General features: G+C 37.0%; 1 protein-coding gene across 2 annotated transcripts in view; it reads right to left on the bottom strand.

Annotated features, from left to right (window-relative positions):
- DYM (dymeclin) overlaps positions 1-27,231 on the bottom strand; it is a 281,123-nt gene that overhangs the window by 213,374 nt on the left and 40,518 nt on the right. For both annotated transcript variants that reach the window (XM_069468007.1, XM_069468008.1), the window contains exons 3-6: positions 25,033-25,085; positions 16,879-16,972; positions 15,799-15,932; positions 3,362-3,434 (exon numbers count right to left, since the gene is read on the bottom strand). In XM_069468007.1, coding sequence (XP_069324108.1) covers positions 3,362-3,434; positions 15,799-15,932; positions 16,879-16,972; positions 25,033-25,085 — 354 coding nt within the window. The remainder of the gene's footprint in view (positions 1-3,361; positions 3,435-15,798; positions 15,933-16,878; positions 16,973-25,032; positions 25,086-27,231) is intronic.

Raw genomic sequence — 27,231 nt, 5'->3', positions numbered from 1 at the left:
GAAATCTACCTTGAGACCTCAAAATAATTTCTATTTCATGATAAAACAGCATCACAAGCAGTCCCCAAAGTATTAGTATTGGGTCTACACAACACATCACTGCTTCTACTGCTATGGTCCTACGGCCCGACCCAAACTCCAGTACTGGGTTGATTCACAGAAGTCACATTTAGCCCTTACAGTAACACTGCAAGAACCGATACAGTGTCACAAATTCAAAACTGGGCTTCCAACTTCCAACTCTGGTCTACCTACACATGTTCTTTCTATTACACTCAGAAACAGAAAATCAAATACCACATGTTCTCACTTGTAAGTGGGAACTAAACAATGAGTATGCATGGACACACAGAGTGGAATAACAGACATTACAGAATCCAAAACTGAGGTCCCTAACCCCTAGGCCACAGAGCTCCACTGCCCCCCTACACTCCACAGAAAAATTGTCTTCCATGAAAGTTAGCAATGGGGTGGGGGGTGTGGTTAAGGGTGAAGCTTTGTGGCTTCATCTGTATTTACAGCCGCTCCCCATTGCTCATATCACTGCCTGAGATCCACCTCCCCTCCGCCCCCAACCCCTGGTCCATGAAAAAATTGTCTTGCATGAAACTGGTCCCTGGTGCCAAAAAGGTCGTGGGCTACTGCTCCAAAAGGTGGGAAGTGGGAAGGGAGTGAGGGGTGAAAAATTACACATTAGGTACAACGTGTACTATTTGGATGATGGGTACACTAAAAGCCCAGACTTCACCACTATGAAATATATCCACATAACAAAACTGCACTTGTACCCTCTAAACCTATAAAAATAAATTTTAAAAAAGAAAGACAATATATTAATGATTTAACAAAGTCTCATAAGAAACATTTAAGCTAGTTTTGAATTACCCTCAAGGGCCATTAAAATTAGATTCCTCTTGTCATTCACCTGTGAATTCAGCAAAGGCTGAAGATGTTCAGGTATGAAAGCACCCTCTTCATATATTCATATTCTCTCTTAAAGTATAAGCTGACCCTTTATACTGCACTATGGTTAGAGTAAATGAAACACTTAAAGAGTAGTTTGGTTTCACATGGAAACTGTTACCAAGACAAACCTTCCTGCAGGCTGGAGTTCCAAGAACATTAAATCATAAGAAATTGTTTCAGCAGCTGGTTAAAGCTCAGTGTACATAATACAAGACATCTGGCTGGCTGTGCATTTTCAGTTAATTTAAAAAGGTATAAACACATTAAAACACTGAAATGTTTGATATATTACACTATCTGCCTGCTCCTTGAGAGTGTTTAAATGGCTGCCCTAGTCCTTTAGATGGCTTATTTACCATCTAAAGGTATTTACTATTTCCATCCCCCTTAAAGGCAAAAAAAAAAGAACGTACTCATTTAGGATATATACTAAATTGCTGGTATTTAGTAATGAAAAAAATAATTAGAGGTGGTGCTATTTCTAAAATTAAATCAGGAACATATGAAGCACCTCACATACCATGATAAGAAGGCAGTACCTGTTATATGTGTTCCCCTCTCCCTCATCTGACCATATGTTTAAAAAAACCTAACCATAGTGGCTTAACCAAGATAGGTATTTATTTTTCCCATGTAAGAAAAACCCAAATATATGGGTGAGCATAATAGTTTCACAATGTCATTATCCCATGCTCCTGGGACATTATTCTTTGCATGTGGCACTTATGATAGTTTCAAGACGGCCCAAGCATTGCCTCCACATTCCAGGAAGGAACAAGAGAAAGCAATGAACAAAAGGCTGAAGGGGGCATGCTCTGCAAGTTCATGACTTCTGCTTGCATAAACTTGACCCAAACTACGTCATGTGGCCACATGTAGCTGCCAAGGTGTCTGAAAACTAAGCTGGGCACACAGTGCCATCCCCCAAACAATATTGGAGTTCCATTAGAAAGGAAGGGGAGAAAAGGTATTGGGTGTGTAAATAGCTGTGTCTGTCACAAGAGTTCCATTTGAATGGGAAACCGTCCCCTGTGCCCTTCCCTATCAGATGACTCCTCAGTTGTCTCGGCCCTGCCTTCAAGGCTGCACACCACCAGACCAAATCACAACAGGGCTTACTGGGTCTCACTGCTAAATCTACCTTAAAATTCTGGATGCTGCATTCATGTGCAACAGAAGTCAGGAGTGCACTTTCTCACAAATACCTATCTTTCCTTTTGGGGCCATAAGCAAATAGCATATTTCCAACCACATCCCCATGTAGATTGAGATTCTGTGATGATAAACCTTAAAATCTACTTCTTTATTTCAAAAATAATTTCTTTTAAATATGCATTCTCAACAAGGGATGAAAACTGGTTCTTCGTGGGGGGAAAAAAAAATCCGTAGATATTATAATGGTTCGTGGCCCTCTAAAGGCCCACAGTACATCAACAGATATTTAGTGTGTCAGGGGTATTTAAATTCATTAGCAGGGAGAGGCAAGTATGAAGGAAACGTCTAACAAGGCTTCTCAGGAAGACAATAATTTTTTTTAAAAAGGTTGAGAATCACTGCATTAAAAATAACAAATGAGATGAGCATTTTGAGTCACATAGGAGTTGCAATGAGCTGCAGTGACAGAAGCCCAGTTACAGTAGTGTAAACAAATAAGGATCTATTTTTGTCACATGAGCAGTCTGGGGTGAGGGAGGGGGATGGGTAGTTGTTGACTTTGGTTCAGCAGCTCAAAGACGTCAAAGCAGAATTTTCTGTGAGTCTCATGGTTCCTGGTGCCAAGATGGCCACACAACTCCAAAGACCTTGTCCACATTCCAGACAGCAGGAAAAAGGACTGCCGAGAACGAAAAGATATGCCTCCTAGCTGAGTCAGTTTCCTTTAAAGAGCTTTACCCAGAAGTCTCATTAGAGGACCTTCCCCTACATCTTACTGACCACACCTAGCTTTAAGGAAGGCTGGAAGTGAAAATCTGGCCTCTCCAAAAGAGGCCAGAAATAAAATAAGGAAGTCAAGAAGAAAGGGGGAACAAATATTAGGTGATCAACTAGCTGTGTCTACCACATATAAAGTAAATTGAAATTGCTTCCCAAACTCTTGTTTCCAGAGAACTGTTAGACCTCTTATTACAGAGATTAATCTAATTCTGTGCCTACCAAATGCTTAATAATATTGCTAAAGAGTTTATTTTCCTCTTAACAATATAACATTTTGTTTTGATGATGGATAGGCAGAATCTAAATGTTATTAGGCAAGAGAAAGAAAACATGGATATATCATCCTCAAAAGACACACATGAAAGTACTACACCAGAACCGACAAACTCTTCAACATGATCAATTATTATCTCCAATATGTAAGGAAGATATAACAAATCCTGGCTTAGCCAGAACTTACAAGAGTGGAATATCAGTGATTAACTGCATCAAACAGCAGAGCAATTCTTCCAAAAGATCTTCTGAGTCAGAACCTGGTAAGACACACAAAAAGCTTTTTAACAAAACATACAGTGGATTGGAGTTGTTTAGAAGTTACATTTTCATTCTTATTGAGAATAAAAAGTTATTATTACATAAACTCATACACCTCTGAATAAAATCCAAATCATGAGCAAGTTAGCATCTATTATGATCTTTATTTAAAATAGGAACTTTCAACACCAGCTATTACTAAGATAGCTTTCAAAGCCAGAAAGTACTTCAGGCTCCTATAGGCCAGCAGTTTTCAAATTTCTTATACTGCACTATGTTTCTTTCAATGAAATCTTATATTAAAGTCGAATATACAAAATAGATAAAAATCAAGCTTCTCTAGTGGCTTTGTTTGAAGCAGGGTAGAGGACTTATACCTTCCCCCCATCTATAAATATCTGATCTTACCCTTGATCTTCGTGATGGCCCTCAAGGCACCTTTTATGAACCCATGGGACTTCACAGACCACAGGCTAAAACCCACAAAAGAGGCCAACCACCTTATAGACAAGGAGCCAAAGGTAAAATGGCTTTCTCAAGACACAGAATAAATAAGTGGCAACGGCAGGACACAAACTACCATTCTGATGGAAATGTTCCTCTATCCCAAACTGCTATAGCTAACTAAGGACCTCCAAACTTCCAATGCCAATCAATATTTTATGTGACTTCTGGTTTTGGACACTACTGACACCTACTCCTTCGTGAAATTCCTTCTTTCCTCAGTTCTTATAAAATCTTATTTCTAACCAACTTCTTTTCCTATTTCTTCCCAGTGTCTGCTTCCTCAGAATACCTTTCAACTACTGGTATCTTCCCCTGAGTTCTACCACTGGCTTCCTTCCTTCTCACTCTCTATGGTCTCTTTCCTTAACCACCACTTACGTGCCGGTGGTTCCTAAATCTACAGTTTCCCTCTTCAACTCTCCACTGAATATCATATCTTTACATCCAATTGCGTACTGGCTATCTCCACACCTAGACACATCACAGTACCTTAAACTCAACATGTTCAAAACTGAACTCATCTCTCCCAACACTCTGAATACTTATTTCTACACTCTCTTTTTTGGTGATCAAAACCAAAACCCAGACTACTCTCTCTCTCATCCTTCTATAACCAATCCATCTCTGGGCCCTCTAGATTGCACAACCCAACTCTCTCTCTGGTATTTCCTCTCTTCTTCATTCCCTGTCATTGTCTCAACATTGCAGCTCGGTTACACAAGTTCACTAAATTAAAACTCATCCCTGGACTCCTTTAAACCTTCCTAGTTAGCGTTTGTAATCCTAATTTTACTCCTCTCCAGTCCAAACTCCAGGTTGCTATCAGAGGGAGCTAACTAAACTCTACCCTTTCACTCTCTTGGTTTAGATCTTTTCGGTTACCTGAAGCTGATTACCAGGTATCAGAAAAACTTCCAAGCTCCAAAGCACAGCATGCCAGACCCTTCAATACACAGGTCCTGCATCCCTTTCTACCTTTATCTCCCTCCATTACTCCCCTCACAATATGTAGTCCAGCAATACCCACATCTCTGCTACATGCCAGTTTACGACTCGGTAACATTTCCTCTGCCTGGATTACCCTCCAACAATAAAAACCCAATTTTTTAAAAGCCCATCTTTATCCATCTGAACCATCCTCAGTCTATATCTCCTCCATTAAACCCACCTCTCTTGCCTCACCCTGAATAAAAATAATCTTCTATAAAGTATTTATGCCTCATGCGTAAGTCTTTCATTGCATATGTTGGTTACATTATACCATCATTTTCTGTCTACATACAGGCAGACCCCTACTGGACTCCGTACTTTTTGAGGGTGATGACTCACAAGGAGCTTGCACATAATATACATTCAGTACGGTTTGCTGAACTGAACCCAAGTGTCTACAGACAAATCCAGCAGTTATTTCCAAAGCATCAAAGCACATGGATTCTCAAATAAAAATAAGCAGTATTTTTCTAGACCATAATACCACCAGGTATTCAGAAATTATAAAGAAATTTCTTCCTGCCTTGCCACAAATAGAACTGGCACAGCAACCCTCTGAGAGGTGAGCACAAATCTTAAAGATAATATGAAATCATATTGGACACAACAGTCAATGTTAAAAAAAGACACACAGCAAGACTCAAGTTCAACAACCACATTAAGCCTCACTCTAAGAAGCGGCGAGCTTGGCTCAACTAACATTTGTCTCTGAGGCTACATGATAAGAAGTAGATCTAACTAAAATCCCTCTCATTCCCAAGTCTGTCCAACATAACCAAAGTGAGTTAACAACCTATTTCAATAAGTTGATTTGTTGACACATAACACATACTAATACATGTTTGCTGAACTGTCACACTCCTTGGCTCATTCTACAGAATGTGTGTCCCAGACCCAAGTAAGAAAGAACATTTAAAATCACTCACTCATTCCCTAAAGAATATTTCAGACCAAATGCCAGTTTTAAAACATATCCCTGTTCAGTCAAGCAGCCAGCATAGTTTTTTAATTACAGAAGGTGAGGGAACAAGCACTCAGGAACCACAGATGGTGCATGACTGGATTATTTTTTACTTTTAGGGGTGTAAACACATCTAATTTTTAAATCTTAAAATGGTGACAAGGATTCTCTATTCAGTTCCATGTGCCATCCAAATCACGACCTCAGACACGTTTATAGGTGAATCAATTAAGGAGTATATTCACAGCTTTGTTATCAATATAATAAAGATAATGATAAATACATTTGATGCAAGTAAAACGTAACATTTCAAGGTCAAAGCTCTAACAAAAGACAAGAATAAGCAATATCCAGCTGAAATCTCTGAAGATTCCCATTTACTAAAAAAAAAAATTCCTCAGAATTCTATATTCTTGTTTCTAGGCTAATGTAGAAGTAAATAATTGTATGTTAAGAGAAGAGTGACGATTTGATTGCTTACCAGGTTGGCATTAAGTCATTCATTTTGCATTATTTTCCAAGTAGCATTTATATCACTTTAGCTTTCACATAAGGCCAAATATCTTCCTTAGTTCCAATGAAAACAGATAAACACCTACCATAACCTACAGTAACACGCTCATGCATTTCATAAAGAGAATCTTAAAAGTCCTTGAAATTTGTAAGTCAATGACAAAGTAAATTGAGGTTCTTTGAGCAAAGGACTTTGCAGAGATTGAGTGTTCATTGTATTGTGAAGTTTTATAACCTAGAGTTTCTCTCTCTCTTTAGGAAAGAACATTTCTATCTTAAGAGTTCTCTCTCAAGTGGTGGCACACGTCTATGGTCCCAGCTATTCAGGATGCTGAGGTAGGAGGATCCCTTGAGCCCAGGAATTCAAGGCCAGCCTGGGCAACGTAGCAAGACCCTAGCTCTTAAAAAATACTTCTCTCTTAAAGAGTTTTAAAGTACCTCCCTAGCTGCAGATATTTAATATTTTAAGTCTTAGCTTCTGTGAGATAATATTAATAGCTAACATTTACTGAGTACTCAATGCTTTGAGAGGCATTATGCTGAGTACTTCATACTCTAGCTCACATTAATTTTTTTTTTTTTTTTGAGGACTCCCAGGTGGTTTTCTTTTATTGGCCCTGGTCTAGGGCAGGGCTTGCAGGAGGTGTGGGATATTAATTACCAAATGATTATCAGGTGTTTTGCAGTTTCCTGTATTCCCTTCTCCTGATTGGTACCCCCACCTTCTCCACCCCCATGAACCACCCTCCTGGCCTACACCCACCACCTACACAGTTGATCCCCACCTAACATTCCCCCCGAGAGACATGGAGCCTAAAAATCTTTGGGGGTTAGGGATGAGGGTCCGTCTGCCTTGGCTACTTCGAGCTGAACAGGAATGATGTATTTCTCAGGTTCCACAGCCCCTCTGAGAAGGGCCATAGGTGGAAAGTGTGTATAGTGACGTCAAGTGGCTCCAAGGGTATCGGTGGAGTAGGTTGTGTGGACTCTTGTCCTGGGTCAGGGTGGAATCCTTGGACCAACATAAGTTTCACATAGAACTGTTGGAATCTTCTCTTAAGAGAAGTCTCAGCCCTTCAGTTGGCTCACACTCATGCATATTTGTCATTTCAGCACCTTCATTCGTTTCTGGGTCCTGCCTAGGCATTCACCAGCATGACTCTTGGGATGTGTATGCCCCTCTTGATCCCCTTAAATTTGACTCCTCCTTCTAGGGCATCCATCAACGTCCACAACCACACAGGAGGAGGATGACAGGGGTCCACTCAAGGTTTTTTACAACCGAATAAGTGGCTCCTTACTGGAGTTTGCAGAATATTTCCTTCCTGGGTTTCAGCACCAAATGTTAGGCCTATCTTGATGTTTCCTGGTTCTTGGTTCCCAGTGTCAACTACTTAAAGAGTAGTTATGGTTCTGATCATCATTTTACAGATGAAGAAATCAAGGTTCAGAGAGGCTAGTTTACTAGAGTAAGGGGCAGAGCCCAGATTTGACCCCAAATCAAGACTCTCAAGGGAAAAAAGAAAAAGGAAAAAAAAACCCTACAAACTATTTTTAAAGACCTGTTTCTATACAAAGTTGGGATGGCGGGGGAATGCAGTCAACCAATCTGTGTTTCACCAAACACCCTAAATACAAAATCTCTAGTAAATGAGTACTATGAGCCAGGTTAGGAGAGAGACATCTGAAGTAATACATTAGTTTATACATCGAGATGATGATACTATGCATTCATCAACACAGACTAGAAGTCCCTGACTTCTTCAATATTCAATGTACAATAATCTAAACCAATGAATAAATATAAGCTATTATTATCACTATTACATAGAACAAGGTCACTGAAATCCCAGCCCTATCCCTAGGGTTCCCCCACTAAAGCCCTAATCCCACTTCTCTGGTGCCTGTGAGCTTCACCAGGGAAGGGGTAAAGACAAACAATACAATATCGAAGGTCCCTTACAGCGCTGACACTCTAAACCCAAGACTAAGCTGCAGTCTTGTTAGTTCAATTCTGTTCAGCACCCATTCAGTACCATGTGCTGACATACCGCTCTTATTTTATCCTTAGGGAGAGAAGCAGAGAATAAAATACCATCCTAATCAAATGCCTTCCATCAGAGTCGCAGGGGAAAGTAAGAGAGGGGGAAAAGAAGAATTAAAAAAAAAAAAAAAAGCACTCACTGACCATTGGAAAACAAAGAAGCAACCAGAAAAAAAGAAACAGAGATCACTTAATAAATCAGGTCACACGTACAAATGGAATGTTAAAAGACAGAGAGCTAATTGTTGCTGTTTTCTTTTAACTCAGAAAATCAAACTGCCAGTTTCTCAATGCTGCCCAAAACTACATTATGCCAAAAACAAGTACTAAAAAGTACTAAAAAGTACTTAATCAAACAGAGCTGTATTCCAAAAATAGGTTAACAGAGTACCTAGAAAGTTCAGAACAAAACTGACTTCCTTACAATGAAAGACACATAACTAGATTATATCTATCATAAACTTATATTCAGAAAACCATGGTAGAGTCTATGTTGTAGCCAGTTTTAATAGTGAAGCTAATGTCAAAGTTATTCTAAAATATTAAAATTCATATTTAAGCTTCTCATTAGCAAAATCAAAAATGTTTCTGTAAAGGAATTGCAAAGAGGAAAAGCAAATGGACTCTTCTAAAATAAAATTGATCTACATTTCAATGCACTACAATATTTATAAGCCTGTGTCCCATACCATTCCAATAAAATCAGTAATAATTCTGGTTGACTGCTATTATTGTGGTCAAACAGAAATGTTTCTAATTACCCTAAAGGATAATATAGTCAGTAGGTTTGATATGTCTGTTAGTGAAGTATAACATAAGAAAAGAAAGAGAAGAGAGCAAAATATTACAAAACGATAGCACATATTATATGACCAATGAACAATTCAGGAACTCCTAGAGACACTTTTGTATTTCTGCAAAGACAGATTACAAGTCTCACCTGTTAAATATTTTAAAGGAATAAATCCATGCTTTCTTTTTTATTGTAAGTCACATTTTTCCATTATTGGTTTATTTTTTGCATTGTTTACCCATAACTACTGAAGTTAAATTATTAAATTTTATATTAAAATGAAAATAAGCAAAGCAAAAACCACTCAACCACGCACTATAGGATTTTAGGCTTACCTCTTGAGCTACCGCCTGCTCCAGTCTCTAGAGACCAGTTCAAGCAGATAAATGAGAGCAATGAAACCTGCTGCCACGGAAGCCAAAGCACCTGAACCATGTGGAAAAGTCAACACTAGTTTCAACAGAGAGCTTTACCACCACCAAGTTTCGCAAAATGGATACACCATGGGTTTTTAAGGTAATTCCAAAGAAAACAATGTCAAAAAGGTTTTAAGCCGGGGGAGAATGGAAAGGAAATTGGTTGTGTTAGAAAGGTACAATTAGCAATTTTTAAATCTACTTCCACAAATTTCTGCTTATATCATTTTTTTTTTGGTGGTTGTTTGGATCTCTTACAAGTCGGCCGCTGTGTTCAATTGTTCGGTGTCCTTGGCTCACCATTCACCTGTCAGAGTGCAGCAAACGCCTAGTTGCGTACCTGCCAAGTGGTGGTTCCCACTGGATGGTTTTGGGGTGCTTCATTAAGGGATACCCAAATGTAAGTTGTCTCTTCCTTGTTTCTGTTCATATTCTCTAGATGAGTATCTATCTTCCAACAGGAAAAGGAAGGGGGTGGGTAAAATGCCGGTGCCAGTATTCCAGCTGCCAAGTCAAGACACCTCACCCTTCCATGCATGGCCTGTTCACTTAGCCCTGGTCTCAGTGGACCAGCCCTCTGCTGTGCCTGAGAGCTCGCTCAGGGAGGCCCTCTGGGTTCAGCCTTTACCGAAAACATATCTCTAGTAGTAAACTGGGGAGGGGGTTCTCCCAACTGCATGGCAGAGGAGAGAATCCCAGTATTTAACCACTGCTTCCGATCAATCTTGGTTGTCTGCCTTCAGAGACACCTGGCACTTCTGATTCCTAACCTTTCCAGGGTTCTGGAGCAAGACTTGGCTTTTTTCTGGAGTTCTCCAACTCTTAAGGCATTTAGCTTTCAGCTTTCACTGATCATTTAAGCTCATGATTACTCAATCTTCCAATTTGCAAAATGTTACTAACATTGTGTTCCCCCTTCTCTTTCACCCAATAGATTCGTCCCATAACTGATATTTTATTGTGGTTCCAGGAGAAAGCAAGTCTAAGCACGCATTGCTAAACCACTATGCCTGAGAGCAAGTCCTACAAAATAATTTTTTAAAATAAATTTACCTTGAACTATTTTACACGAAGAAAATGCAGTTAAGCAAGACTTTCACTTGGCTTTGTCAAGTCCCTGGACTCTTTTCTACTCCCCACACAGCTGCACTAACAATTATCAAGCCCCTGGGGCCCGCATACCTTGCTGTCCCCAGCTCTTGGCGATGACCTGCCTCCTCCTTCCCCTCAGCACCCACAGGGCTGCCCCTCGGGCACAGGTGGTACTCTTTCAAAGCAAACCCACACTCCCTTTCCTCTCTTCATCCTAGCACCTCCTACTTCCCTGAACCTTCCTGTCAGCTTTTTGTTTTTCCCTTTGTTGCTATCTTCAGTCTTTCAGTCTCAAAAGACTTCTTTCCTCATTTTACAAAAATAAAAAATACTTGTAAAGAAATTATAATTGGCATCCAATAGCAGCAGTGTGGTGTAGTAGTTACACCTATACAAAACTTAGTTTTTGGCTAAAATAATATTTCTTAGTGCATTGATGGGTTCCAGAAAGTAAACGACATCTCCAAAGACCCCAACACCACAACCAAAAAGAGCAACCACAAGCAAATAAGTGAACACGAATCCAGCGTAAACCACTGAGCAGTAAGCAAACTCCAAGGCAGTGTAACTAACCCTGAAAACAAACGCCAACACAGGGAAGCCCACTACTGGGAGACTAAGCCTGCAGTCAGTGTCAAGGAAGGGAACCTGAACCTGAAAACCATTAAGAGCTGTTGAGGGAGGCTACAGTGGCATCAGGTGGTACAGAACCTGGCTCCCTTTAGAAGCAAATGTAAACCCTCCCTTAATTGCGGGGGGCCCTCAGGTTAATTAAGATCAAACAAATACAAACAACATCATCAAATACATAAGGAAACAAGCCATCAGAAATGTCTGCAGAAATAAACAACAGATTTAGGCCCCTAAGGACTTAAAATATTGGATTTATGAAACACAAAATGTAAAATAAATGTCAGTATTACCTTGGCAAGAATGGGGCATAATACCAAGACAGAAGAAAGGAAAACTCACATTGAAGGCAAAAGGAAAATGGAAACAATTTTGTAGTACTTCATAGTTTTGCCTCGGGCTAGCTTTGTCCTCTTAGACTAACTCTCAAAGGCATGGAATAATGGAAAGCGCTATCCTCATATAACCATACAAATTCTCTCTAACAATCTGCTACCACATCCTACATAGCCTATGGGAAAATGTTCAAATACAAAATCCTCACAAATTTAGATTACAAACTGAGAGCTTACTGATAGTCACATTTTACTCTCATAAAGACCGATTCACTGAAAATGCCAGCAATATCCATGTGATCACAGCAGTATTACAATGGATTGGGACAGAGAAAAAAATGCTGTATGTAGAATAAGCCAACATAGCTAAGATGCCTCAGTTGACTTTGCTAAATTGTTTGCAGATGGTCCCCTACTTTTGTAAATTCAACCTTCAAACAGCCTGTGCCATTGTATATTATCTACTCCAAAGAGTCTTTCCGCACACCCAATTCAGGCATTCATACATCGGCTGATAAATGGATGTTTTATCAGCTACTGCATAGTGAGGTTCCATTTTTTCCCATTCAGCAGTAATAATTTAATTGTATTGCTCTTTTAAAAATTGTAAAAAGAAATTGGTGGAAAATATAAAAAGGGCTAAAGTAGAAATCTCAAACTAACAACATGTGAGACTAAGATGAAAATAATTATATATGCCAAAAACAGAAAGTTTTTAGCCTTAAAAAGATATTCACTGGATTCAAGCTGGTGGACCAACAGTGGGCTCCATTATAAACAAAATACAACCTTAAAGAACATGTATAAACCTGAATTGTTAACTCCATATAAAAGAAGGGGACAGTCTCAGTACACAGAAATCACCGATCATCAGACCACAGAGATGACTTCTTCAGCGAGACAACCACCTTGATAATGTGGTCTATGGTTGAAAAAGCATTGTTTTCCCACCACTACTACATTAAGTTACCTAGGATGTACAACAACAACAAAAAGTGATTCTCAAGCTTGCAGAAGGGTTGAGGATGCAGGGGCAAAGAGAATACTCTGGGAAGATGTTTGGTCCCAAAATAAATACATTATATCTCACAAGTGCATCAATTTACTCAATGGTGTGTAGTGAAAAATAATTTTATATTAAAATAAAAATGATACTGTGTTAAAGTATAAAATATGTATAATTTTTAGGGCACAATATAAAACAAAATGTTGGGTTGGCAAGTGTTGGTTGGACTATGCTCTTAGGCCCTGTGAGTATAAAGATTCACTCCATTCTTGTGGCTAGGACTTTGTGGAAAGGTTTGCAACTCACCAAGAAGAGCTATGTTTTGGTACTGTTGGCACCACAAACATGAAGACTAGCATTAACAAAACTAACACATGCAAGACACAATTCCAGTTAAAAGCTCTGTTTAGATATCGGTATACATTTAACAAATATAGAAGGCAAATTATCATAGTAGTAAATTAAATATATTTATCTCTTAAAACTAAAAATCAATGTATGAAGCACAAGTTTTGAAAATCAATGCTGAATGATAAACAGTAATTGTGAAAGATGATGGAGTGATTTGGAGATAGTTACACTAAATTAATTTGATTCTACAGAATTCTCACAAACATTCCCTCCTAGAATAAACAAAGTTCATAACATTCAAAACACCAGAATTTCTCATATACCAACTTGGTTAATTTTCATAAAATCCTTGATTAAGTCCATGACGATAACATACAGTTAGTTATATGGTATGTCAGAGAAAAGCAAAAAATCTAGCTATATTCAGAAGTAATTTAGAATGTCTTGACTTTATTATGTTCCATTCCTTCTTAGTGAGCAAGAGAGAAAAATTGTATTTTGCCTATGACCAGTATAGGGGGAAAAAAAGAAGAAGAAATCCCTGTTTTTTCAGTACCACTAATCAAATGTGGAGTCAAAAAGGCCTTTTATTATTGAAATAAGTTTTGCTGAAATGACAAATGGTCAATCTCTAAAAATGCAGGAAGGTTCAATTTGCTTCCAGTGCTTTGCCTCCCTTTTCCAAGGTGGCTTAATAAAAAGTAGTCTCAACAAAAGGTGGCTGCCTATCTTCCTTAGAGCAGAATCTCAAAGGTGCAGCTGCAATTACTCAAGGGTAGACAGCAGAAAATTCAAGGAAGGAACATCTGATCTACAATGAACTGGAGAGCTGCTTCCCCTGAGAAGGCAAACATTTTCATCCAAGGACCCAAACACCTGGGGTCTCACAGTTACAAAATGGAAAGGGGGAAAAGACACACACACACACACACACACACACACACACTCACTCTTATTTATACTTGCCTTGGCTTTAAAAAAAAATTATTCCTGCTCATTATCATTTTATTCACCCTTTATAGGAACTTATTCTTTACTTGATAAATTATAACATGGTATATACTGTTTGAAATTTAACATTTTTTTAACAGCAAAGAGATTTTAGAATCTACATCTCTTTTCCTTCTTCTCCTCCCCTCATTAATCCAAAGTTAATGAGGTAGCAATTCATACTAACTCAAACTAGGCAAAACAATGAATGATTTTCCATGGAATGGGTCTTCTAGAACAGAAGAGGCAATAAAAAATGACAACAAGTAAAACAGCTAAAACTAATAATGATATGCTTGCTTTATTCAATAATAATATCAAAGTTAATAGCTATCACATAGTTAATAGCTAATATCACATTTTAGCTATGAAATGAAGAATAATAGCTTTAAAAGAAAAGCAGAACATATGATTTAGCTTCCCTGCAACCAGCCAACTATATCATTTGTTTGGAAAGAAACTTTAGAGTACTTAAGAAACAAACTTAATTTTGTAATTTTTAATTGCACTCTCAGAGAAGAAACTTGAATAAAAATAAACTCAACCCATATTTGCCCACTATCATTAGAGAAAAAGAATTTCTATGTAAATTAAACAGAAAACATAAAGCAAAAGATTGCTAATATGTTGTTCAAACACGAACTAGATTTTGCTCATCTATCTTGCATATTGGGGAGACAGTGCACATGTAAATTCCATTCAGTATACAAACTTCTTATCAAAGAAAATAAAAAGCTCTTGCCTACAAAATGTTCTGTACACCTTGAACACAGCACTGCTATTAATATGAGAAAGTGATTTCCTTCCCTGTGATATCTGCCACTTTCAGTTTCCTCAAAACCTGCAGAGGAACTTAGTGAGATTTTGACTTTACAGAAACAAGGAAACAGCCTCCTCAGACATGAACCTACAAAATGGCTCTCAAGGTGCCCAGCCACAGAACAGATGTTAAAATATTAGGAGACTGTAAAATCACATTTTCAAAGTATGGGTCATGAAGGATGTCCTTCTCTAAGTTGGAAATACACTGAGGATGAGAATGAAGAAAAAGATTACAGTAAAACAGAAATTTATATTCTATTTCTCCAAAACTGTTTCATAACCTTGAAAGAAGCCATAAGGAGCCAAAAAAAGGATGAACTGACTGTCCTAAGTTGTTCGATAGTAATTGTAGGAAATTCCTCTATTATCAGGTGTCTCAGAAGGGAAAAGAGATAAATACACATGATCACTCTACCACTTTGAGTTAAAAATACTGTAAATTATTGTTTTGCTATGCTATGGCTTTTGATTTGTGCAAAATATAACATAATTCTCTAATATATTTTAATGATAATGACCAGAATTTGGGTAAGATTTTTGCCATCTAAAAATGGTTTTGTGGGTTTTTTTTTAAGACACGGTCTTGCTCTGTCACTCAGGCTAGAGTACCATGGTGTGATCATAGCCACTGCAACCTCAAACTCCCGGACTCAAGTGATCCTCCTGCCTCAGCCTCCCAAGTAACTGGGACTACAGGTGCTCGCCACTATGCTCAGTTAATTTTTCTATTTTTCGTAGAGACAGGGTTTCTCTATGTTGCCCAAGCTGGTCTAGAACACCTGATCTCAAGCAACCTCCCACCTCAGCCTCCAAAAGTGTTGGGATTACAGGCGTGAGCCACTTCACCTGGCCAATTTTATCTTTGTAATGTTATACATGATATATCCAGAACATCTTCAAAGGCAATACTCACTGTAACTGCCAGGAGATTTTTCTTCATATATAAAATGAAGTTGTAATTCTTCCTCTGACATCTCACTGATGAACACCTTCAGCAAACAGCAAATAATAAATAAAGCATTGTGTGTCTGCCAAATGAAGATGTGGCTAGAAAGGAAAGACCAAAATCACACAAGAATCAATATTTAATCATAAGCACGATTCATTTATTTCTAGTTCATGATTTCCTCATTTGTCAACCATTTGTCCATCCTATTTGTAATATTAGAACAATGTCCATATCTTTTAATGGCTTATGATTTATTAAACTAGACCAGTGACAGCTACTACATTTTACTTCATATTTCATTTTGTGCAGTTTACATAGTGAGTCTACTTAATAAAAATCTTTATAGATGCCTGTAGACATGACTGCTCTGTTCTTGATAATTGTACCACATAAAGGCGATTAAAAGAAAAGAAAGCTAAAAACTCCACAAAAATTATAGTAATAAAAAGAATATATGCAAATATGTAGCCAAAATTTTAAATGAGGCATTTCCAGCAGCAGAGTACAATACTTGGTTTTGTGTATTAATGACTATAAACTCACAAGAAAAAATTTTATTAAATATAATTTGTGTAGAAACAGGGTAATGAACAACCTTTTAAGAGACTGTCATTCAAAAATGGTTTTAAAAAATGCCTTACTGCATAAAAAGTTAACCTTCCATTGAGTCTAAGAAATAAAGGTAAGAGACAAAGAATGAAATAATACTCAAACTAAGTCATTATTTAAACTAGGTATGATCAGCAGTGATAACAGGAGAAAATTACCTTTTTAAATAATAATTACATCACTATTAATCTTCTTTAAAGATTATACTCCTAAAGATTGTCTAAAATGCTAGAGTCAAACAGATTCTAGAATTTATAATCTCACTCCAATAACTTAGACACTAAGTTACAAGACATCTCTCTTTTACCTTTTTCCCTTAATGGGAATTCCTTCACAGGGGTTTTCAAAAGACCGTAATTTATTTCCACCAATAAATGAAAAATAATATTCATATTATTAAATATAAAGTGAACATGATTTAATTAGAAAGCTTACTTCTGACATTCTGCTGAAAGTTTTAGTTCTTTGGTTCTAGAAAGGAAGACCTTAATTAGTGCACCAAGATTTCCTGTTCGAGGATTGTTTTCAACTGCAAGAGAAGAAAAGGTTTTAAAAAGTTAAAATTAAGAACTGAAATCAAAGTGAGCTTATCATAACATTTATTAAACCAAATGTCAAATTGAAATTGCTCATTGACCAACCTTATTGCCAATTTCACACCTAATTAGGCAAATAAGCAATGAGGGAAACTGCTGCTCTTGGTCTTAATTCTGAACATCAAAAAATCATTTCCTAAATGAAAATGATAGAAACAATAGAAGTAGCCATCTCATTTCAGAATCCAAAATTGTAAAGGGAAGATATAATAATTAATAGATATATTCAATTTATACTTATACTCCTTTCTCTTTAGAAAAGCAGACATTTAATAAAACTTAAGGCCAGGCACGGTAGTTCATGCCTGAAATCCCAACACTTTGGGAGGCTGAGGCAAGAGGATCACTTGAGGCCAGGAGTTCAAGACTAGCCTGGGCAATATAGTGAGACCCCATCTCTACAAAAACTTTAAAAATTAGCCGGGTGTAGTGATGTATGCCTGTAGTCCTAGCTACTTGGGAGACTGAGGCAGCAGGATCACATAAGCCCATGTGTTCAAGGTTGCAGTGAGCTATAATCATGCTACTATACTCCAGCCTGGGTGACAGAGTGAGATTTCATCTCTAAAAAAAATAATAATAATAAATAAATAAAAATTAAAATTAAAAAAATAAATTAAATAATAAAATAAAAAAACCTTGAAAATTGATCATCTGTACCTCAGGATATAGAATATAATAAAATGTAAAAGTAAAATTCTGTTCAGATTATCACAAATCATTCTAATGAAAAATAAAAAGACACATAAACAAAGCAGCTAGAGGGGAGGTTATCTGATCAGACAAAATTTTAAAGACTTTGTTTTAAAAATATATATATATATATTTTTTAGACAGGGTCTTGCTCTGTTGCCCAGGCTAGAGTGTAGTGGCATCATCAAGGTTCACTGCAACCTCAAACCCCTGGGATCAAGCAACCCTCCTACCTTAGCCTCCTGAGTAGCTGGGACTATAGGCATGCACCACCACACCAGTTAAGTTTTCTAATTTTTATAGACATGTGGTCTTGCTATGTTACTCAGGCTGGTCTTGAACTCCTAGGCTAAAGCAATCCTCCCAAGGTGCTAGGATTACATCTGTGAGCCAGCATGCCTGGTCTTAAAAATTTTTTGACCCTCCAGGACAAACCTCCAGGTTGAGCACCACTATTATTAATACTTCCATTTCACAGATTCTCACTTGCTCAAGGACACATCCTTATCTACTGGCTCAAATCCTTCACTCTAAACTGCCAGGTTATACCAACCTCTATAATCAAGAGATTGGACTTAGCAAGTCACAGAAGCACAGAAGCTAAAAATTCATCAGAAGGGAGAGACTATTTAGTCAGAACTTTTAATTTTACTGACGATTGAAGAGGCAAAGAAATGGGCCCATAATCAATATGTTAGTAGCAAGTGCACAGTCTTTTTCCTTTACCAATGGTTTTCAAAATTTGAGATTCCAGAGGCTTAGATACTTTTCTCTTTTGAAGTATACTTTTAACTATTTTGAAAAACAGAAATGCAAACACTCAAACATACTGGCCTGTCCTGCCAGGAGAATTCATTTTTGTGCAGACTTAGAAATTAAGTATATATTTGAACTTCTTAATATGTGTCAAAGATATGAAAAGATGGAGTTCTCCAGAATATTTTTTTTATCCAGGTCTACATATACATATTTTTAAAAATTGTACATGGGACACCTGTAATCCTAATACTCTGGGAGGCTGAGGTGGGAGGATGGCTTGAGGTCAGGAGTTTAAGACCAGCCTGAGCAAGAGTGAGACCCCATCTTTCCAAAAATAGAAAAAATTAGTTGGGTGTGGTGGCACACGCCTATAGTCCCAGCTACTCAGGAGGAGGAAGCAGGAGGATCACTTGGGTCCAGGAGTTTGAGGTTACAGTGAGCTATGATGATGCCACTGTACTCTACCTGGGGTGACAGAGCAAGACTCTTGTCTGAAAAAAAAAATTACATGGGAATAAGTACAGCATTACAGCATACTGGCTTTTGTGCTTAATAACTGCTAACTCAGGTCTACCTGCTGGATATGTGTTCCTGTCACAGCTTCAGAGTCTGCAAGTAACTGCTCAACTTTCTCATTGTGATAAAATGTTGTAGCACTCTTGCTCTTCCAAGTGTGGTTCAGACTAGCAGCAACAGCATTATCTGGTAGCTTGCTGGAATTCCAAAATCCCAGATCTACCCTACACCCACTAAAGTTGACTGTGCTTCTCAAAGTTTAATGTGCATTTAAATTACAGGGCATTCTTATTAAAATACAAATTCTGATTCTACATGTGTGAAGTGTGAACTGAAATTCTGCAGCTCTAACCTGTCTCCCAGGTACTGCTCACTGCTGTTGGTTAGAGAACCCCACTGTGGGTAGCAAGGTGCAACATTTGTTCTAAGGGAATTTTTGTCCAGCTTTTGTAATCAAGAATAGATACGTGATCAGATATTAGATATTGTTAGAGTTCCACTATTCCTCTTTCAAGCTTTGGGTTTAGTTTAATGAAAGAATACCCTGAGATTTCAGGATAAACTAATTAAAAAAAAAAACAGTTAACATTTGCAAGTATATCTATATGGTGCTTAACATCATCTAGCTATTGTAAATCAAAACCAAATATGGAAACAAACTAAGCTGAGGCTGATATGACTACAACCGTCATTCAGAATCCCAACTTCAAAATCTTTGTTCATTCAACAGCCCCTTTATTACTGAATGACTTTATAAGTAGTCGTTTGAATTTATAAATGGTTAGCTATTTAAAAAACAAACAAAACAACTTATGATGTTGGAAAAAGCAATCAGACTACTAGATTAATCTAATTAAAGCTTTTTGTGCCTTTTTCGTTCATTCATTCATATACCCTGTATTTACTGAGCTGCTCCTATGTGCCCACCCTGTTTCAGGCACTTAGGAGAGACCTGTGAACAGAGCTCCTTGTCTTCATGGAGCTTACATACCAAGACAGTTAATTTCCACACTACTCTTTTGGATAAGATGGAAATTGGAGCAATAAATTAAGAAAATTAAATACACTTGATGATTTTAAATAATACTCCATGGTAGACTCAAGATTCCAAAGTATCTCAATGGTAGGAACAAATGAATTTAATGGGATCACGTTAATTGGTACAAGTATGCTATGTTGAAGCTGAATGAGCTTCAGGAGTCAGAGCAACAGAGATGATCAGACAGGAAAGCAGAAAAGTGTAATGGGACTAGACTGCAGAATCTGCAAGGTTCAAATACCAGCTCCACCACTGACCACCTGTATGACATTTGGCAACCTGCTTAACTTCCCCAATGTCTGTTTCCTTATCTGTAAAATTGAGATAACAATAGTTGTTAAGTAATATAAAGGTAACTTATCTGACTCCAGAGCATGAACTTGTAGCTGTCTATGAACTAAAGTGGTTTCATAAAGAATGAAATGCCCCATCTCTAGAGTAATTCAAGCAAAATCTTGGTAACACTCAGATAGAAGTATTATTGTAAAGAGGATTTCCATTTGGGACGAGAGGTTAAACTTGCTTCCAAGCCCTGAAACAAACCTTCCAATATCTCATTAAAATACCCATGAATCCTAAGATCCAATAACCAACATGCAGAAAATATAAAGGACAGAGGACAAGTTAACAATACATGGGGATACAATGAACAAAACCTACATTGAGGGAACCTCTACCACCCAGTTACTTTAATAAGTGAGTGGGGGGGAGTGCTATAAAAAAAAAATGTTAACCATGAATTCCATATCCCAAAAAATGAAGGCAATGGGGTTTGGAGGTACCACTTTACAGTGGAAAAACTTAACAAACACTCCCTTAGCCCAGTGATCAAGATCAACATTATCAGTGATAAGTCATGTTAACAGCATGGACCCCTGATATGATGTGTCGAGAACAGCACTGCACCTCCATGGTCTTCCTCCCACAAACCCATAACCCAGTGTAACCATGAAAAAAACATCAAACTCAAACTGAGGGACATTCTGGAAAATACCCTACTAGTGCTTTACAAAATTCTAAAAGTCATCAAAAATGTGGAAAATCTGAGAAAATGTTATAGACCATAGAAGGCTAAGTAAGGAGACAAGACAACTGAATGTCACGCTACATCCTAGCTGGGATCTGCAACAGAAAAGGAACATTAGCATATCTGACCAAATTGTGGAGTTTAGTTAACAGTATTAAATAATATATAGGCATACCTTGTTTTACTGCACTTTGCTTTACTGCACATTGAAGATACTACATTTTTTACAAATTAAGGTTTGCAGCAACCCTGTGTTGAACAAGTCGATAGGTGCCATTTTCCAACAGCATAAGTTCTTCATGTCTCCGTGTCATATTTGGGTAATTTTCACAATATTTCAAACTTTTTCATTATTATTATAAGTGTTATAATGATTTGTGATCAGTGATCTTTGATGTTGCTATTGTCACCAGCAAAAAGATTGCAACTCATTGAAGGCTCAGATAATTATTAACATTTGTTAGCAATAAAGTATTTTTTACAAATTGAAGGTTTGCATAAATCTTACATAACTTTTATATGCAATGGGAAACCAAAAAATTCGTGACTAGCTTTATTGCGACACTGACTTTATTTCAGTGATCTGGAATGGAATCTGCACTACCTCCAAGGCATGCCTGTACCAATGTTGCTTCCTTAGTTGAGATAAATGTACCATGCAGGGGAGGGGAACCCGCAGCCATAAGGCCACATGTGGTCTTCTAGGTCATTAAGTGCAGCTTTTTGAGTGAATCCAAATTTTATAAAACAAATCATTTTATTAAAAGGGGTGCAGCAGAGAAAGATGAAGCTTTTCTTACCTCCTTTGGTGTTTAAAAAAGAACAATCTTGAAATCAGAAGGCTGCAGGTGTCCCCCCCCCCCACCCCACTCCCCAGGATTACATTTCTGTAAATCTACGGATATTGTAAAATTAAAAGTTTGTTTTAAAAATCTCTGTAGATGGGTTTAATAGCTGATGGTACACACCAGAACAAAAGATTAGTAAACGAAAGATAGGTTAATAGAAAATATCCTATTGACAGAGAGAAAAAAGAATGTAAAATACAAAAAAAATGAGCCTAACAAGCATATAGGACAGAATGAAAATGTTTAACAGACATGTAACAAAGGTCCCAAAAGAAGAGGAGAGACAGAATAGGCCAAAAACAACGTATAAACAGATAATGGCTGAAAATTTTCCAGTACTGATCAAAGACACCAAATCACTGATTTAAGAAGCTCTACAGACCTGAAGCAGCACAAAAAAAAAAAGGAAAACCTCTGCTCAGTACATCATTCTAAAACTGCTAAAAACTAAAGGACAAAGAGGAAACCTTAACAGCAGCCAGGAGAAAAAAATTCCAGTCTTTTCAAAGAAGCAACAATAGATCGACAGTTTTCTTTTCAACAGAAAAGCCAGAAAACAACAGAACACCACCTTTAAAGTATGGAAAAGACACTAATGCCAACCTAGAATTCTATTCCCGCAAATGTATCCTTCAAAAGTGAAGGAAAAAGAAAAACATTTTTAAACCAAAAAAAACCAAAAACCCAAGAGATTTGCTGCCAGCCAACTAGCACTTTTAAAAAAATATATTTTTAAAGGAAACTAAGCATATCCACATAGTCCTTAATGTTGACATACATTTATATTCATTGATGTGAAAAGAAGTTCATAACATACTGAGTGAAAATAACATTAAATAATATCTATATAAAATTATGTATATAAATCAATATACATAGAATACTCTGAAAAAATCTTGTCAGAAAAGATTAGCAGTGATTACATCTGTGTTGTTTAATATGGAATAATTTTTATTTTAGCCATACCACCATACTGTTGGAATTTTGGGCAATTAATATCTTTTTTGCTGTTCCCACAAGTATTTTTAAATATATAATATATTCCTGATATAACGTCAGGTGAAAAATATAGATTAAAATAGTTGTGTGCATGGGTTCATATACACACACACATATATATGGTGTATAATATACATGTAAATTTATACTCATAGAATAAATAGAAGACAATCAATATACAAAAATATTAACAATGACTATGTTAGGGTTGTAGAATTAGGAGCAATTACAGCGTTTTTTACATTTGAGTATGCTTTCCACATTACATATAATGAGTAAATATTCCAATTTTTAAAATGAAATTTTTTTATTTTTTTAATTGTGTCATTTTGTTATATTTTACTCATTTCTTAGCCTAAGATCAAGTGAATCATTTTACCTTTTTTAAATTTTTTTCTTATTTAAGTTTTTCTATTTTTATAAAAGTTTTTATAAATTTTGACAAAAACCCAAAGTCACCTTAAAAGCCATCATGATCATAACTGCAGTGATATGATTGTTACATAAAATTCCTTCATTCTCAGCATTAAACTGCCATATGGCTTTGAAAGCCAGGTCTATTTAGCACAAAATTTCTAAGCCATGGTAATTCAAGGCAACTACTACAATAACACCTCCATCATTACCAACATAATTTGTTTTTAAAAACAAAAATATTTCATCAAAGAAATATTTTGGCAAAGTAACTTATATGGGAATTATCCATATAGGTTATATGTAGCTTATCCATCTAGCTTGACTTAAAAACAGAATATTGGCCGGGCGCGGTGGCTCACGCCTGTAATCCTAGCACTCTGGGAGGCCGAGGTGGGCGGATCGTTTGAGCTCAGGAGTTCGAGACCAGCCTGAGCAAGAGCGAGACCCCATCTCTACTAAAAATAGAAAGAAATTATATGGACAGCGAAGAAATATATATAGAAAAAATTAGCCGGGCATGGTGGTGCATGCCTGTAGTCCCAGCTACTCGGGAGGCTGAGACAGGAGGATCCCTTGAGCTCAGGAGTTTGAGGTTGCTGTGAGCTAGGCTGACGCCACGGCACTCACTCTAGCCCGGGCAACAGAGTGAGACTCTGTCTCAAAAAAAAAAAAAAAAAAAAAAACAGAATATTGTTACCACTTATTAAGTTTACAGACACATTATCTTTAATTTTCAAAGCAACAATGCAATGTAAGTATAATTATCTGTATTTTTTTTTTTTTTGAGACAGTCTAAGCTAGAGTGCACTGGCATCATCATAGCTCACCGCAACCTCAAACTCCTGAGCTCAAGCAAACCTCCTGCCTCAGACTCCCAGAGTGCTATGATTACAGGTGTGAGCCACCCAGTCAATTACTGGCATTTTTTTTTAAAGCATATACATTCCTTTCCAATTGCTACCAATTTGAAATTAAAGCATTTAAGAACAAGGCCTGAAAAACGTAACATTTTTGTTGATACAAATGGTGAATAGATGCTACACATTATGCTGGATATTTCATGTTATCTAATTTTTTCTTTACAAAAATCCTGTAAAATAGTTGGTCTTACCCTCAATTTAGATGAGGAAACTAAGGCTGAGCTCATAAATGGCACAGCTGAAATTAAAATCATAAAATGATTCCAGATCCCATGCTCTTCACCATAACATCAAGTTGTTACGGAGAAGCTTCCTAATATATATCCCTAATGTATTTTAATGAGTAATAATTATTCTGGTTAACATAGCCAATAACAGCATATATAGACAGGGCAGTTGGCAAATCATAAGACAAACGGTCCTATATCAGCTATGAGAATTGCCCATGCAACTACAAAACTAACTTAATACTTTGATTTTTTTCAAAATTCACTAAAAGAACAAGCTGAAAGAGTGTCTATGGCTTAGCAGAGTCCATTACCACTATTACAAATATAGATAGCCAAGTATGTGTGTTATTACTATTGACTGAATGGTACCTTCTAGTAGCACCAGTAAGTACCATGAATACAAATAATTATTACCATTGTTATCATCATCAAAGAAGAAGAATCACTTCATTAATTCAATGCATATTATACTTTCAAATTTTATAACAGAAAATTTGAAAAAAAAAGCCCCTTCACACATACACACACACATTTTCCCCCCTTACCTAAAGACCTGCAGACTGAAATGGTTGCCTCCTCCAAGAGTTTCAACTCGGTACTAGAGAGACAGAAGAAAGGTCATTAATAACCACAACACTGAAAAATACACACTAACCAGTTACAGGAATATGAAAAATAAGAAAAATAATTCAGAAGAAAAATATGGTATACAGTAGTAAACAGTAAAATCAGCAAAATAAAGTTAAGCTTCAATTTTCAATGTAATCAGAAAAATTATTATAATTCTAAATATAAGATGCCTAAAAGAGAAGAGCTTGAAGTATCCTACCTTTCAGGCATTTGGGCAAGGAGGAGACTTAGAAAATTCAAGAAAGGCACTCCACGGTAGACAGCACAAGGCAGGGGCCCTACATGCCCAATTCTAAAGGCAGTAGTGATTATGGTTATTTAGAAAAATGCCACTATTTCTAGGGGATGCATTATGTCTTTAATAATTTCAAATAGTATTTTCAACAAGAAAGGAAAAGAAAAAAGAAATAAGGGAAAAAAATGAGATAATACATATATAATGGTTTACAAATATATAGACAGACACAGACACAAACAGACACTAACATACAGAAACAGATACAGAGACAGGACAGACACAAACTGACGGGATGCACAGACAAAGAAAGAAATAAAACTTGGAAGAGAACATGCTTTGTGCCATTGGCTTTGACAATGACTTCTTGGACATAAATAATATCAAAAGTACAGGCATCAAAAGAAAAAATAGATATGGTGGGCTTTATCAAAATTTAAAATTTCTGTGCATCAAAGTGTACTATCAACAGAGTGAAAAGTCAACCCACAGAATGAAAGAAAATATTTGCCAAATATATATCTGATGTTATCCAGAATATACTTTAAAAACTCCTGCAACTCAACAACAAAAAAACCCAGACAGCTCAATTTAAAAATGGGCAAAAGACATAAAAATGGGCAATAGCCATTTCTCCAAAGAGGATACAGAAATGGACAATAAGCACATGAAAAGATGCTCAACATCACTAGTCATTAGAGAAATGCAAATTAAAACCACTTCATACCCATTAGGATGGCTATTATCAAAAAAAGGAGGGGAATGCAAATCAAAACCACAATGAAATATCATCTCATTTCAGTTACACTGGCTATTAACAAAAAGACAAAAAACAACAAATGTTAGCAAAGATGCAGATAAAGGAGAACATTTATACTGTGTTGGTGGGTGCTAGGTTTGGATGTTTGACCCCCGCCACATCTCATCTTGAAATCTGATCCCCAATGTTGGAGGTGGGACCTAATGGGAGGTGCTTGGGTCATGGGGGCAGATCTCTCATGAATAGATTAAAGCCCCTCCTTTCCCCCAGGGGTATTTGAGTGAGTTCTCACACCATTAGTTCTTGTTAGAGCTGGTTTGTAAAAAGAGCTGGCACCTCCCCACTTTCTCCCTTGCTTCCTCTCTCAGTATGTGATCTCTGCATTCTGCCAGCTCCCCTCACCTTTGGCCAAGAGTAGAAGCAGCCTGAGGCCCTCACCAGATACAGATAATGGTGCAATGCTTCTAGTACACCCTGCAGAACTATGAGACAGTCTCTTTTCTTTACAAATGACCCAGCCTCAGGTATTCCTTTATAGCAACACAAAACAGACTACAACAGTGGCAATGTAAATTAGTACAGCCATTATGGACAATATGCAGCTTTTTCAAAAAATTAAAAACGAAACTACCATATGATCCACTACTGAGTATAAAGGTTAAATATCCCTTATCTGAAATGCTTGGGCCCAGAAGCATTTCCAATTTCGGGTTTTTTTCAGATTTTGGAATATTTGCATTATACTTGAGCATCCCTAATCTAAAAATCCAAAATCTGAAATGCTTCAACGAGCACTTCCTTTGAGCATCATATCAATGCTCAAAAAGTTTTGAATTTTGGAGCATTTTGAATTTCAGATTTTCAGATTAGGAATACTCAATCTGTATATGCAAAGGAAATGAAATCAGTCTGTGGAAGAGACATCTGCATTCCCATGTTTTCTGCAGCACTATTCACAATACCCAAGATATAGAATCAGCCTAAGAGTCCATCAGTGGATGAATGGATTAAAAAAAAGTATGAGATGTATACACAATGGAATACTATTCAACTGTAAAAAATAATTAAATACTGTCATTTGGGACATGAACGAACCTTGAGGACATTATGTTGAATGAT

Source organism: Eulemur rufifrons, chromosome 5 (genome assembly GCF_041146395.1).
Source record: "Eulemur rufifrons isolate Redbay chromosome 5, OSU_ERuf_1, whole genome shotgun sequence".
NCBI lineage: Eukaryota > Metazoa > Chordata > Mammalia > Primates > Lemuridae > Eulemur > Eulemur rufifrons.
Note: the sequence above shows the minus strand (reverse complement) of the source record. Positions and strands in the feature narration are given on the sequence as shown.